We start from the raw sequence: 14388 nt of genomic DNA, 5'->3' as shown, positions 1-14388 counted from the left end.
TACCTACAAAGTAAAGGAAGAAGTTCCCCATCACCCATTGCACCCACCTCTCCCACCCCGACCACACATCAGCAACATCATACATAGTCTCAAGGGTATTCTCCCCCAGGGTCAAAACTCTCATTCCACAACTCCTACCGTCTTCTTTTTCCTCCCACGTCTGACTTTCCTCGACTAAAAAAAATAGACGGAGGCCTTATAAATGTAACTTAAGATGTTAACTGTTGACGAAACCCTGGTTATGTAAAAGTTTTTTAATGTGGCACAGCTAAGTTTTTATTCTCATAATTTCCATTTTGAAGAGAACAACATTAGATTTAAACTATTTACAGTTCCAATAAACTTCAGCATAGTTATGGCTTTTTTGCAAGAGAGGAGGAAAAGGTTTAGCATGTCAGGTTTGGTCTCCAACAGTCATGCACTGAAGTAAAAATTCATCCATATGCAACTCTGAGCCTGATGGAAATTTGCAAGACTGTGGTGAAAATCTTAGTCTACTCAATCATAAGTAGATAGACAAATTAAATGAAAATACGTAATTCAAAATTGATCTCTACACATGAGTCTTCATGCAGAATTATCAAATGGCCAATATGTACATTTATTGTATTTTTATCATTGAGGCATTGTTCCATATTATAAATCAACATTTTAAAGTTTCTATATATGTTTTCATTTAGATTAAAATGATAAATTTTAGTCGGTAGAAACTTATTTGATTGAATACCAAATCATTTAAGGAGACTTTAGGTAGATAAGGTGATATCGCCAAAAATAAGAAATTCATAACTGAAATCCTAGTTTAGAAAGCCAGTCCAGGAATGAACTCTGGATTGTTAGAATTTATCTTGAAATTAAATGATATAATGATGCCTTCAGTTAAACACCTCAATGATTGATATTGTAAAATCATTGATCTACCTTTAGCTTGAAAAAATTCTCTTGCAGCATAAGGTCATGGGTTTTCAGGGGAGATCTGGGACCTACATGGGCCATCCACTTTCCCGCAAGCTGCACTTTTGGCAGCGGTAGCCTATGGGAGATGCAGAAAAATTTTATAAAAATCCTGCCCAAAATCAGTGGTAGGTAACCACTAAACAAAATCATGATACAACACATGCATTACTTGAATCACAAGTTTAATTCTAATCAATAATAATGCATTTCATTTTAACAAAATAAATTTATTTTAAAAATAAGATAACAACTTCCAACAACAATACAAAATTAGTTTCGATGATTGACACTTCGCTCGAGCAGAGATAAACTACGATTTAAGGAATGAAAGAGTAGCCTATCTTGAACAAATTTCTTACTCTTTGCCAAGGTAAATACTGGATGGTTTTGCCCCAACTGGAATTCCATGCTTGTGCAAAGTCTTCACCAACAATTCTTTTGATTCCTTGTTGTAGGAGTCAAAGTCGAAAACATTCCTCACCACGTTACCAAGGGGTTCCTCTGGAAATTTCTGCAATGAAAATTTAAAGAAAGCCCATTATCACACAGTAAAGATAGAGAATTTTTTTCAATAAAGATTAGTGCATGGATTTATTTTATACCAGCTTCTCCAAAAGTAACCAAAATAAATGGAGCTAACTTAACTATTACTTATCATCTTTTATTTTTGAAGAATAAAAAACAAAATGCTCTTAAATAGAATATGCATAAGTTAGTACCTCATTAAAAAGACTCAGAACTCCATAGCCAAAAGCCCAAAAAGTTACTCCAAGTTATAGTTCTTAACTCACCAACTAAAATTTTAGCAAAAAAAGTGAAGAAATACCATAACCCATGAGAGCATATGTTCCATTTAAAAACTTCTCCAGCTATTTTCAATAAATTTTTCCCGATTTCTGAGACCATTAACTTCATATTTCATTAAATTTTAAGCACTGCAAATTGCTTCAAATATGAGTTAGATACCATTTTGTTCCCACAAACAAAAGCAGGGAAGAGTCATGAATCAGATCTTGAATAAGATCATGGAATCACTTTGAACAGCTTCCTCAGAAAACCAATAGACGTACTTGTTAAATTGCCAAAAATGAGAAGTATTATTCTTCTCAGGAAAGACAAATAGGATGAAGTACTTACTTGAAGATGGCGTACAATATTGACAACTTCCCTGGTGGAATAAGGATATGAAACTAAGCCCTGATCAGCCAAATCCCTAAGCTCCCCAAAGGCCTTAACCAGCTTATGAATTATTTCTTCAGGAACGTCAGGTCCATAGTTTTTGAGAAGGGCAATTTCGGACTCTTTGCTTGGATTATCAACAGCATGGCAACTAAAAAGATCACCTAGAATAAATAAGCAAGCATTAGCCTCCAATCAATGAAAAAGCACAGTTCACAAAGTTAAACCAGTATCAGTCAAGTAATTTACTCCCAAATTAAATGATAATTGAAATATTATTTCATCAATTACATGAATGAAAATTCCAATGAAAATATAAGCTAGCCTTTGACTCCTGCAAACGTGGGCAATTTCTCAATCATAAAATCATTACATTTTCCCAAAATGAGTGCTCCAAAATCCAGTATTTAATTTTTCCTATCCTATTCAGCACTAGTGTTTAACATGCATGGTCTTAAATAAGATACAGGAACAAAAAATCTAGTAAATCAGGGATTCCCCGTTATTTGCCATTAACATCAAAATAAATGGGTTTTCTCAGAAAGCAACTCCCAAGAAATATGGTAAGCGAATGGGTTAACATGCAAACAAAATTCAGAATCACATATTGGATATGCTTCTTATCAACGTCCAACACCAATTTTCCCTAGGATGCTTAAGTGATCAAAACATACCCAAAGCACCAAAGAAATCATTTCCTAAAAATGGGAAGCCAGGACGATTCGCCAATACAATCATCCTAAAATCATCATGAAGAGGAATAATTCTTGGGTCTCCACTTAGTGCACGTGGATCTGATTTCCTCACGATTCTGCGACCATCAGACAAAATCATCTCTCCCGATTCAACTAGAGTCTGAAAAGAGAGGTTACAAAAAAATCAACCATTAACTGAGCAAATCAAATATTCATCAAGTAAATGCATTCAACCCAGACTGCTAAAGGGCTCACAGCCTAAAAGACAGATGGTTTTACTTTGCTAATACATAGTTATGGATATAAATTTGTCTCCTCTGGCATCCAATTGTTTGGATGTTGGATAATAGATAGGATAAACATCCTCAACATACATTAGCATCTTTCAGGATGAATGCATTTACAGACTTGATTTTCTTTTATCACAAGTACAGTTGGATAAATTTTAACTCTGCATTTGCCACAGCATGCATTTTTAAGTGCACATTTATTTCGCGGAAATTACAAAGTTTAAATTTAATTCAAGAGTAATCATGATCAATTCCCACATATGTGAGCCAAGTATGATTTCAATGATTGAACAAAAGTTGAGATGCACAATGGCATCATCACCAGGTATCTTGAGACATGAGAGATGTCTATGAAATCATATTAATACATCGTAATATACACCCATGTCTCGTATAGCGCAAGGGATGCGTTCCTTGGGGTGTTTGCGCTATACGAATTTGCGTTATACGAGAGCGTTTTAACATAGGGGAGATAGGGATGCGTTCCTGGTAGCATAGGTCTTGGGTATTGAATTTCCTCTAAAACATCTATATTCCCATAAAAAGCCTTAGAAAACATTATTTCTATAAATATTTATAGTTTAAAACATCTTTAAAGATAGTATTCACGCATTCAAAGACTTTTATTCACGTCAAAAAAAATTCTTACGTGCTTTCGAAATTCCATCCTGTCGTGCGGGTGGGCTAACATCTGCTATCTCAGGGGATCGTAATGCGTTGCCGGCAGTTGATGATTTTTCAAACTAGTCTAAAAACAACTATTGTGTCACCCAGGCCATTTTGTCGCTCATCGAAATGACAGGAAAATGCTACTATAAATGCCATTTCATAGCTAGCGGAGTTTATGAATGATAAATCATTTTAATTTGAAGTCCTCCGAGTCATTAGCAGCTACGTGAAACAGCCTTTAAATGCCTTGAAACCTGACCCAGGTTTTCCTTCCCTGAAAATGGATGAACGAGAATGCATTCTTTTCCAAAAGAATATCGTCTCATTAACACTAAAAACTAGTTGAGGGGGAAAGGAGCCACTTTCAATAACAGCTTGGAGTTCATCAGAAAATGTTGTGGTGGCTGCGCTATCAACACTTGCAGATTCACCTGATATCGCCGCACTGAAAATACCTGCTTGCCGTTTAAATTCTGGAACGAACCGGAGCTTTCACTTAATGTCTCGGAGCGATTACCACTCTCGTCTTTTTGTACTGATTCACCATGAACTTTCCGTATGTGTAGACCGCTTGGTTGAAGTTGGTGCGGCTGAGGTCACTGATGTTTTAGCTTCGTCTTTATTCAGAATAAGGCATCGTGAGTTCAAACTTCCGCGCAATATCGCTTTGACGCTCTCCATTTTCAAAGCAATTGACCTCTCTCAAGTCCTCTTCTAGGTTAATGGTTTTTCTTGATAAATTCTTGATTTTTCTACACGCATTCCTATTTTTTGCCATATTCTCTTGGTTTTTACTCTGTATGGCTCTATCTAAATCACCTTCTTCTGCTGAACAGTATTCCTGAGACGCAGAAGGGCTATGACTGCGGGGAGGGAAGGAAGCCATTGTGTTTAAGACTCTATAGCGGACCCTTTTATGTGTTGATGCTATTCATGCGCAACTCGGTCACCGCTCCATTTCTCCCCCGTGAATACCGATGACCTTGAAGGCTTTAGCATAGACTCTCTACCTGGAAGTCAATCGCCCGGTAACCTACGACGGCAAAAATACGTCTCAAACCATATTGCTGAAAAAAAACTCATTTCCACTAGCCCCACGCTTAATTAACGATCTAAATTATTTATTATCATTCTGTTAAGGAGACGAGATAAATCTTCGGTAGGCCGGCTATCTAGACCCAATGACGAGTAATACTTTTGGCAATTGCGCAGCAATGAATTTCGATTAATATATAAACAAAAAAGAAGATTTGAGGCAAGAAATAATATTAGTATGCGTAAATTGATGGAAATTTCGTGTGTACTTAGCGCAAGTTCACGTTTTATCACGAGAGCGTTTAAGATTTTTGATTAGGCTACACTGCGTTGCAATGTTTCCCCGAGGAACGAATTTGCGCTATATCGAAATTGCGCTAATCGAAATTGCGCTATACGAGACATGGGTGTATATAAAGGACTGATGTATTGGTTATGACCACAGTTGGATCTTTCAATTTAACACATTACTTGAGCTTACCTTTAAAATACACGTTACATGAGTTGGAGCCTTATCTGCTTCATCCACAACAAGAACATGGCCCCACTTCACTGCCTGCACCAAGGGTGAATCCTCGTACACTAATATACCTCCTTGCACAGTAGGCTGGGTGGTCAGAGTCTGGACTGTTGTATCCCTACACACAAGATAAAAATTAGCGATATGTCAGCCAAGCTAGAGTTACCTTTTTTTCTTTAAAATCTAAGGCAGGAGCAGACTCATTTCTTTTACCATCAAGGGTAATAAATTGTACCTTGATATTGAGCTAGCCAGTTTTGTACCAGTACTGTGCCAGCTATCTACAGCACAACTACATGATACACGCTGGGCATATTGATGGCCAAGTTCTAACAACACATATCTCAAAATTTGGCCGGTTTGACACAGGTATCTTTTACAAAGTGGAATAACATTAAAAAATAAAATTCAAGCTAAAAAACAACTCTTTGGTGGCAAATGTATGCTTCTTTTTCAGTTTTATGAATTTTTGGTTTTTAATTTTAGCGTACAATTAGAAAAAATTAATCATTTTTTACCCCTACTGTAAAGTTGCTATTTTTGAGACACGTGTTGTTTGAACTTAAGTCATCCATATGCAATCTGTGGAGGAGAATAAATTACTGTTGAGTACAACTCGTAATACATACGTTAAAAACTGACATGTTTTGAAAGAACTATCATTGAATATGCACCCCCTTTCACTTCTACAGCCACAACAAACAAATATGGAAAGAAGTAGTATGCAAATTCCAATAACTTGAGGCATATCTTTACTACCAGAGTAGGTAAATGATTTATGTTCCATCTGAAACAGCAAGGGTGCTGAACTGAATCACATGAAAAACTAGTATGATGAGTAAAATCTTAAATTTTTCTGTTCTCGGTACCGGTCCCGTTCCCCCCATTGGTTCTCAGTTCTCGAAGCTTGATTCCGAGGATCAACTTTTATTATTTGAATTAATTGCAGATTTAAATGAACAACCACAAGAAGTGAATGAAAATAATTTCACTAAAGATTTAAATTAGCAGGAAAGCTTTGTATAAAAAAACTTTCGATCGTCTCCATACTTTTATTTGCCAAGTAAAAAAGTTTACATTACACGTTGTTAAAGAATGCATGATCGCCCAATATTTATTTTTATTTTATTTTGTTTATTTGTTATTATTATCCACCGAATACAGCTCATATTGGCCATTTTAAATCGGGGTATTCAACAACTTTAACGAGTAAACGTACACGAACAAACATGCCCTGGACAGGGGAAACCTGCCCAGGCGGGACTCGAACCCGCGACCTTTAGTTTGGCAGGCGAGGACGTTACCCCTCCGCCACCGAGGCCGGCTAATATGTCACATTACATCAGGCAGCCACTAATTCTTTTTCCAGGTTTTTTTTAAATTCAACATTTTTATCCCACAGGGGTCTAATTTATTCTTTTTTGACAGAAATACTTCTTGCACAACTGAACAGGAGTTCCCTGAAAACAGTAGTGGTCGATGTTGATTTTGAAGAACCATACGAAATATATTGTATCCTGCAATGTAGTTTAAATTCTTACTTTAAATGACAACTTATTCGCATGCCCTTCTGTCACAGTTCTTATAACCTCAACACTAAACTGCTCAACACTCCAGCATACAGCGACACTATGGGTAAACTGAGCAGCCGGAATAGCCTGCATGGTAGATATGTCTGCCACGTGGGCGCCACTATGCACACCCCTAAGACCGCTTTCAGACGAAACGATTTTCTGCCGGCCACCGTTCACGGCACGGCACACAGCATTGCAGAGAGTCGTCTTGTTTTAAAGCTGCCTGAATTTCACATGAACAGTGGTTGGCGAAAAGTCATTTCATCTGAAAGCAGTCTCAATGTAGCATTGTGTGTATTTCACAACATAGACGGCACATCGCCGGGCCGGATTGAGATGGGTGGAATGTATTCAACAGTGCAATTTGACTCCTTGGAAGACATCCTATGGTAATTTGAAAGCGGCATAAGCAGCCGTGGGTACAGAAATGCTAAAATGTTGGTGAGAGCGACAAACTGATGAACCCTTAAATGCACGTGTTAGCCAGCAACACTCAAAAGAAAAAAAGTTGGGACACCATGCAATCGGAAAGTTTTATATGCATTTTTTAAATCTTTTTTCACAACTGGTCATGGCAAATCAAATAATTATGATTATGAATTACTTTAGGAGTAATTATAAGGACCACCAATTTTTAGAGCTACAATGGGTCAAAATATATCAAAATTTTCATAAGGTAATTTTATGATTACAAAAAAATGCACAGTGATTGCAGAAGCAAAGACGAACTCTAGCCAATGTTAATAAAAAAAATATTTCGACTGTTTCATGTTTGCCTAGCCCAGTTTTGACCAAGCAACCCATTGGAAAGTTGAAACTTAGTTGGCATCAGTCATTGCAGCCTGCAGCGAAACTCTGTAAAAATCCACTAAACGATTTCACGGAAGAAATAGAATATGGCATGTTCCTTATGTCCGAAGCTATTAAAGCGAATGTCATTGAACCATTGCCTCTATATTACTACAATCTCTCATATGATTAACAGTATATAATTCTTATAGTTGAAAATCACTACAATAATACCACAGCAAGTATCATCCACATAGATTTACTATGAGGTTAGATCCTACATAAGAACTATAGAAACCAATTAGGAGGGGAAGAGGAGAGAATATCACTTAAAACCCTGTAAATTGTGAATTCGTACATACACCAACCCTTAAAATTTTGAATCAATACAGGCATCATTTTGCAAGAGAAAAGACTTTACAAGTAGACCTACCTGTGTAACTGAATATACTCCCTTGGTCTATTAAGCAAATACAGCATTCGATCAACCAGTTTATTCTTTCCAACTCCCTGGTTTCCAACCAGCAGTAAGTGTTCACCAAGCTGGAAATCCTGTAGCAGCCACTCCAACTTTTGCATGTGCTAAAGGAAATGAGGAAATAGAGGTTTCATTCAAGGAGAGATCAATCATCATTTCTTTTGCTTCCAAATATTGTATGCATATATAAATTAAGATAGACGTATGTTATAGGGATGATCATCAAAAGCTTCTACTCAAATACCAGGATCTGAGGGTCAAAAGTGCACAGCATAGGAATTTTTCCTGAATTTTAGCTGAGCTTTTTCCAGGTGGTTATACATTTTAGCAATTACAGATCAACTTGGTAAAAGTTTGTAATAGCCAAAAAGGGTGAGCTCCATCTTATTTTTGTAAGAAATACATGATGTAGGAGATTTTTACAATGGCATCAACCAATTTTTACCACCCTCAATTTACTCAATGTCTGAAAAATAAATGAAATTACTGCTGACACCCCAAACAGAACATGCAAGGTTGACTAGGGAAAGGAACAGTCCCCCTCTTCCCTGATTATGTGGTATTAGATGTCTGTGGCTTAGACTGGGGTGAGCTCTACCCTAGCCTCTACAAAAAACCTTACAGGTTGAATCGATTGGTGATTGAATGAATATGATAATAAATGCAGCTTCTAATAATTTGGAGTCACCTCCAAAAATGTGAACTTCTATTAAAACATAGAGCCCAGCTTCATGACTTGAGCAAAATTAAACAGATAGGCTAACAAGCCGAATATATGTACATATCACATAAAATATTGCAGATCTTACAGAGCAGCTTGACAAATTAATGGAAACATAATGATAGTCATAAATCTACTAGAATAGTTGAGTAAAAATGCACTAACCTGCGGGACATCATAGAAAAGCACATCAGGAACTTTGGTTTTGTTTTTTGGATCATATCTTGGAACTGTTGTCTTCCCAATGGTGATATGGTCCTCAGTCAAATTTGCTACAGGAAAATCAGCCTCTTTTATTGATCTTTTATCAGGGGCTCTCAAATCAAAATCTTCTAGCTCTCTGTTTAAAGCTTGTTGGGCAAGGCTAGGGAGGAACCTGCAATACAAAAGTTGAAAATACACCAAAACGATGAAAAATAAACATTTTTGAAGACATTATAATTGGAAATAGCCTAATTTCATTAGGTTGAATGTATTTCCTATTTTTACAACTAGATCAGCCTCAAAAGTCTTAGTACCTGGAATTTCGAGGGAGGGGATGACTACCCTCAGAGGCTGGCTTTTTGCTATGAATGCTTCGCAATTCAAGTGATGCTTGAGAATTTAGATGATAAACACTTATCAATGTGAAATGGGACTGATATATTTTCTATTTACCAAGTTTTACTATTAATTATCAAATGGTGCCATTCATCACTTGAGTTTTTCTAGTTCACGAAGGAGTTACCTTTAGGCTTTTTATTTTCTTTAATAGAAGTTGCCTGCATGTATGAAACGTACATTTTCTTTGCACACTAAAGAGATAAATTACAGTAACATTCATATTTACAGCAGCTATAAGATAAAGAACAAATGTGAAAGTAAAGAGGGAGGTAGTGCAGGAAATAAAGCAGGGCTTGAATTCTTGTTTTAGGATGCTATAGGGTGGCAGTGGCAGATCTAAGGGGTCTATGCACCCCCACTTGGGTATACAATTTACATTAGATAGAATTGTAATTTTTTTGGACCCCCACTATTGCTGGTAGGTTAACCCCCTTGTCCCTATTCTGGATCCACCACAGTAGAGTGGCACATAAAACTCAGGGCAAAGCGTGATATTCAAGCTTAGTCGTGCATGGTGGGTGACCCATTTCCAGGGTGAAATGCAACCTTCATTTAATTTAACCTGAACAGATGAAATTTAAATACCGTGAGGCCATACACTATTATATTTATGGGCAAAATTAAAGAAAGAAAAAGTTAACAAAAAATCCTAGGTTGAACGACCAATGTCTGATGTCCAGTGCATCCTGTTGCTCGGCCATCTTTTTACGACAATTGCAAACTAGGAAGGAATACAAAATACCCTCACAAAGTACGAAGGAAAAATCAGCATGGAAGCTACAATGGCCGAGCATCTGTACGCTCAAGCTTAGCTCCCCTCTCCTTTCAAGAGTTGTCAAGTGTGACCAGAAGAGCTGAATGAGCAGGGACATGTTGACCTCCGTTGGCCTCCATTAGTCTACCGAAATGCCGTTGCTGCCTTCAGTGGGGGGGATCGGCGAGGGTAGGCATGGAGAGAGGAATTTCCACCAAAGAAGATGCCCCAAAATAAGCAAATCTGTGGCTTGTTTTCGATCATTACAAGTTGTTTCTCCAGCAAAAAAGAACAACTGCCATCTTGCTCTGACTTTAAATCATTTTCTGGCCTTTTCTTAATTCTTCTTAATATCTTAATATATTTTATTTCAATTCAGCCGTTGGAAATTCCAGAGATGACGAGACCCTTCACCAGTGAATATACTATTTTTTATTCATCTAATATTAAGTTAAACTAAATGGGATATTATCCTTTTATATAAAATTTAGCATGAATTCAAGCAATTAGAGTGACTAAATGTAAGAGTGCATTACAAAACTAATAATATTGAGTAAGAGGGATTTTTACAGGAACAGTCACATAACATAATCAGCATTTATAAAGAAATTCTGCAAAAATGTGACCATTTTGCTAGGCATGCAACTAGTTTATTGACTTACCTCGATAGGCAGGCTCGATGTATGATATCATAAACACTATCTGAGGGATACAAAGCCATTCGACGAGCTATTCTCAATAGCTGTCTCGTGGAAAGAGAGCCTGAGAGAGATTTAACAGTCGGATCTGCTGATGACCTCAGCCTGTGCGTAATATCCAGAACTTTCTTCATTGCTGGATCTATTTTACCATACTGAAACAGGGAGAAACATAAAACTTCAACCACAGGTTCAAAATAACTCTGCAATTCATACATTACTGATGACAAGAAAGTAATGATGATTGAATGAAAATTTATTACTATATTTTCCATTAGTATATCTTTACCACTAGTCTTATCTTAATGAGAAAAATGAATAATTCATCCAAGTGAAATCATTGAGTTGGCAGGAATTTAAACCAAGGTCTACCAACCACCACTCAAGAATTTTAATCAGTTCAAAAGTTATGTCCTCAGTTATTAGCAGATGAGTATGTGACTGCTACAATCAAATCTGACACTTTTAATACACAGTACACTCACGTTTATAGGAACAACTTTATTATGAAGTTTGCAGTATTACAAAGTAAACCGATGGCACTGGCAAAAGGGGTATGTTAACACATGATGAAAGAAATAATGTTTCAAAATTATGAACCTATGTCATCCGGCAAAGTCCCAACACTATCAAAATAAATACTATTACGAAGTATGATGCATACACTATGGCATCTAAAACATCCCCTAACTACAAATCAGAAAGCATGGCCATATACCCCACACCCTAAGAGTGGTGAATTACGCAAAGGAAATAAAGATGTGAGCCGTAACTTTTATTTGTGTGCACAAGACTACTGGGGAAAGAAGCCCGGAAAGGGAGGAGAATGCCTCCGGGCTAGATAAGCAATTACTTCATTCACTCACAGCTAAGTAACCAATCATTAGGGTTAGTTAATCAGAATAAACAGTAAAATAGAATATCTGACTTTCACGAAAAAAAAATGTTTTTTCCACTTTTTTGTCAGCTCGAATGGAAATAAAAACCCTTTTTTCAAACATTCCAAATGTTTAGCTTTTTTCCAGTTACACATCACTGCACAGTCCCATTGACTTGAGCATTTATGACACAGTTCCCCTGGAGGTGTGCTCTTCCAATACCAGGTCAACCTTCACATAGGAGCCTTAAAAGGGTGGGGTTTTTGATAATGTGTTTTCCCCTTTTGAATGCCATCATGAGACAAATTTTTGCAGAGTAAATATTAATTACAGATGTGGAAAACTGACAGGTGGAAATAGTTTGTCAGATAGATATTACTTCACAAGAACCATTAAAACTAGTGAGCAGAGGTTCCCCTCACTTAGAATGAAAAAGAGACGAATTAAGATCCATTTACAGGAAAAATTATGTGAAAGGGAATGAAGGAAAGTACATTGATAGCTAGCTATCTGAGTATTCTTACATACACAAATTGTATTTTTTTATTACGCAAGGAATAAAATGTTCCCGCTCTCCAAATAATGAATTCTTTTTATCACTGGCATTCAGTGTCTTCATTTAATACCTATATTAACCAAACTTCATCACTGAATATATCATCCATACTATAGCATATAACTTACCAAACTTTCAATGATACTGAGCTCCTCTAAAAGACTAAGAGCCCTCATTTCATGGTATGTGAAAAGGCTGAGAAGTTCTGGAGAGAGCCATTGTCCTGTACTGCCACCTGAAGTTAAAGAGAAAAATAAAAGTCTAAGAGTTAATTTGCACATTATTCTATGATTTGAGTATTTCAGCACTAATTCATCAACTAAACTGTTAGAATGGAATCTTTTCAAAAACCTTCAAAATTAGACCCACAGCATATATCTGTAAATGATGAACAGCAAAATTAAATTGGCAAGTTGATGACTGCCAAGTTCTGGGTTTGACAGCTGCGTCTGTCGTTTATAATTGACTACAGTTTTGAGAGCCATCCTGCTTTCGTCTTTAGGTCGAAGGTGAGAAGTGTTGATTTTTCGCCGCCTTATACATACACCCATGTCTCGTATAGCGCAATTTCGATTAGCGCAATTTCGATATAGCACAAATTCGTTCCTCGGGGAAACATTGCAACGCAGTGTAGCCTAATCAAAAATCTTAAACGCTCTCGTGATAAAACGTGAACTTGCGCTAAGTATACACGAAATTTCTATCATTTTACGCATATTCATATTATTGCTTGCCTCAAATCTTCTTTTTTGTTCATATATTATTCGAAATCCATTGCTGTGCAATGGCCAAAAGTATTACTCGTCATTGGGTCAAGATAGCCGGCCTACCGAAGTAATTTATTTCGTCTCCTTAACAGAATAAAAATGAATAATTTAGATCGTTAATTAAGCGTGGGGCTAGTAGAAATGAGTTTTTTTCAGCAATACGGTTTGAGACGTATTTTTGCCGTCATAGGTAATCGGGCGATTGACTTCCAGGTAGAGAGTCTACGCTAAAGCCTTCAAGGTCATCGGTATTCACGGGGGAGAAATGGAGTGGTGGCCGAGTGGCGCATGAATAGCATCAACACATAAAAGGTTCCGCTATAGAGTCTCAAACACAATGGCTTCGTTCCCTCCCCGCAGTCGTATGCCTTCTACGTCTCAGGAATACAGTTCAGCAGTGGAAGGTGAAATAGATAGAGCCATACAGAGTAAAAACCAAGAGAATATGACAAAAAAATAGGAATGCGTGTAGAAAATCAAGAATTTATCAAGAAAAACTATAAACCTAGAAGAGGAATTGAAAGAGGTCAATTGCTTTGAAAATGGAGAACGTTAAAGCGATATTGCTCGGAAGTTTAAATGCACGATGCCTTATTCTGAATAAAGACGAAGTTAAAACATCAGTGACCTCAGCCGCACCAACTTCAGCCAAGCGGTCTACACATACGGAAGGTTCATAGTGAATCAGTACAAAAAGACGAGAGTGGTAATCGCTCCGAGACATTTAGTGAAAGCTCCGGTTGGTTCCAGAATTTAAACGGCAAGCAGGTATTTTCAGTGCGGCGATATCAGGTGAATCTGCAAGTGTTGATAGCGCAGTCACCGCAACATTTTCTGATGAACTCCAAGCTGTGATTGAAAGTGGCTCCTTTCCCGCTCAACCAATTTTTAGTGTTGACGAGACGATATTGTTTTGGAAAAGAATGCAATCTCGTTCATTCATTTTCAGGGAAGGAAAACCTGGGTCAGGTTTCAAGGCATTTAAAGACTGTTTCACGTAGCTGCTATAATGACTCGGAGGACTTCAAATTAAAATGATTTATCATTCTTTAACTCCGCTAGCTATGAAATGGCATTCAAAGTAGCATTTTCCTGTCATTTCGATGAGCGACAAAAGGGCCTGGGTGACATAATAGTTGTTTTTAGACAAGTTTGAAAAATCGTCAACTGCCGGCAACGCATTACGATCCCCTGAGATAGCAGATGTTAGCCCACCCGCACGACA

General features: G+C 37.2%; 1 protein-coding gene across 1 annotated transcript in view; it reads right to left on the bottom strand.

Annotated features, from left to right (window-relative positions):
• Positions 1 to 14388, bottom strand: part of LOC124166819 (von Willebrand factor A domain-containing protein 8) — a 120985-nt gene that overhangs the window by 26252 nt on the left and 80345 nt on the right. Inside the window, exons 11-19 of the mRNA XM_046544513.1 lie at positions 12525 to 12631; positions 10927 to 11117; positions 9073 to 9283; positions 8142 to 8290; positions 5307 to 5463; positions 2811 to 2991; positions 2095 to 2300; positions 1317 to 1468; positions 922 to 1033 (exon numbers count right to left, since the gene is read on the bottom strand). Of these exons, the coding sequence (XP_046400469.1) occupies positions 922 to 1033; positions 1317 to 1468; positions 2095 to 2300; positions 2811 to 2991; positions 5307 to 5463; positions 8142 to 8290; positions 9073 to 9283; positions 10927 to 11117; positions 12525 to 12631 (1466 nt within the window). The remainder of the gene's footprint in view (positions 1 to 921; positions 1034 to 1316; positions 1469 to 2094; positions 2301 to 2810; positions 2992 to 5306; positions 5464 to 8141; positions 8291 to 9072; positions 9284 to 10926; positions 11118 to 12524; positions 12632 to 14388) is intronic.

The sequence above is a fragment of the Ischnura elegans genome, chromosome 10, assembly GCF_921293095.1.
Source record: "Ischnura elegans chromosome 10, ioIscEleg1.1, whole genome shotgun sequence".
Classification (NCBI taxonomy): domain Eukaryota; kingdom Metazoa; phylum Arthropoda; class Insecta; order Odonata; family Coenagrionidae; genus Ischnura; species Ischnura elegans.
This window is presented reverse-complemented; position numbering and strand designations above follow the sequence as displayed.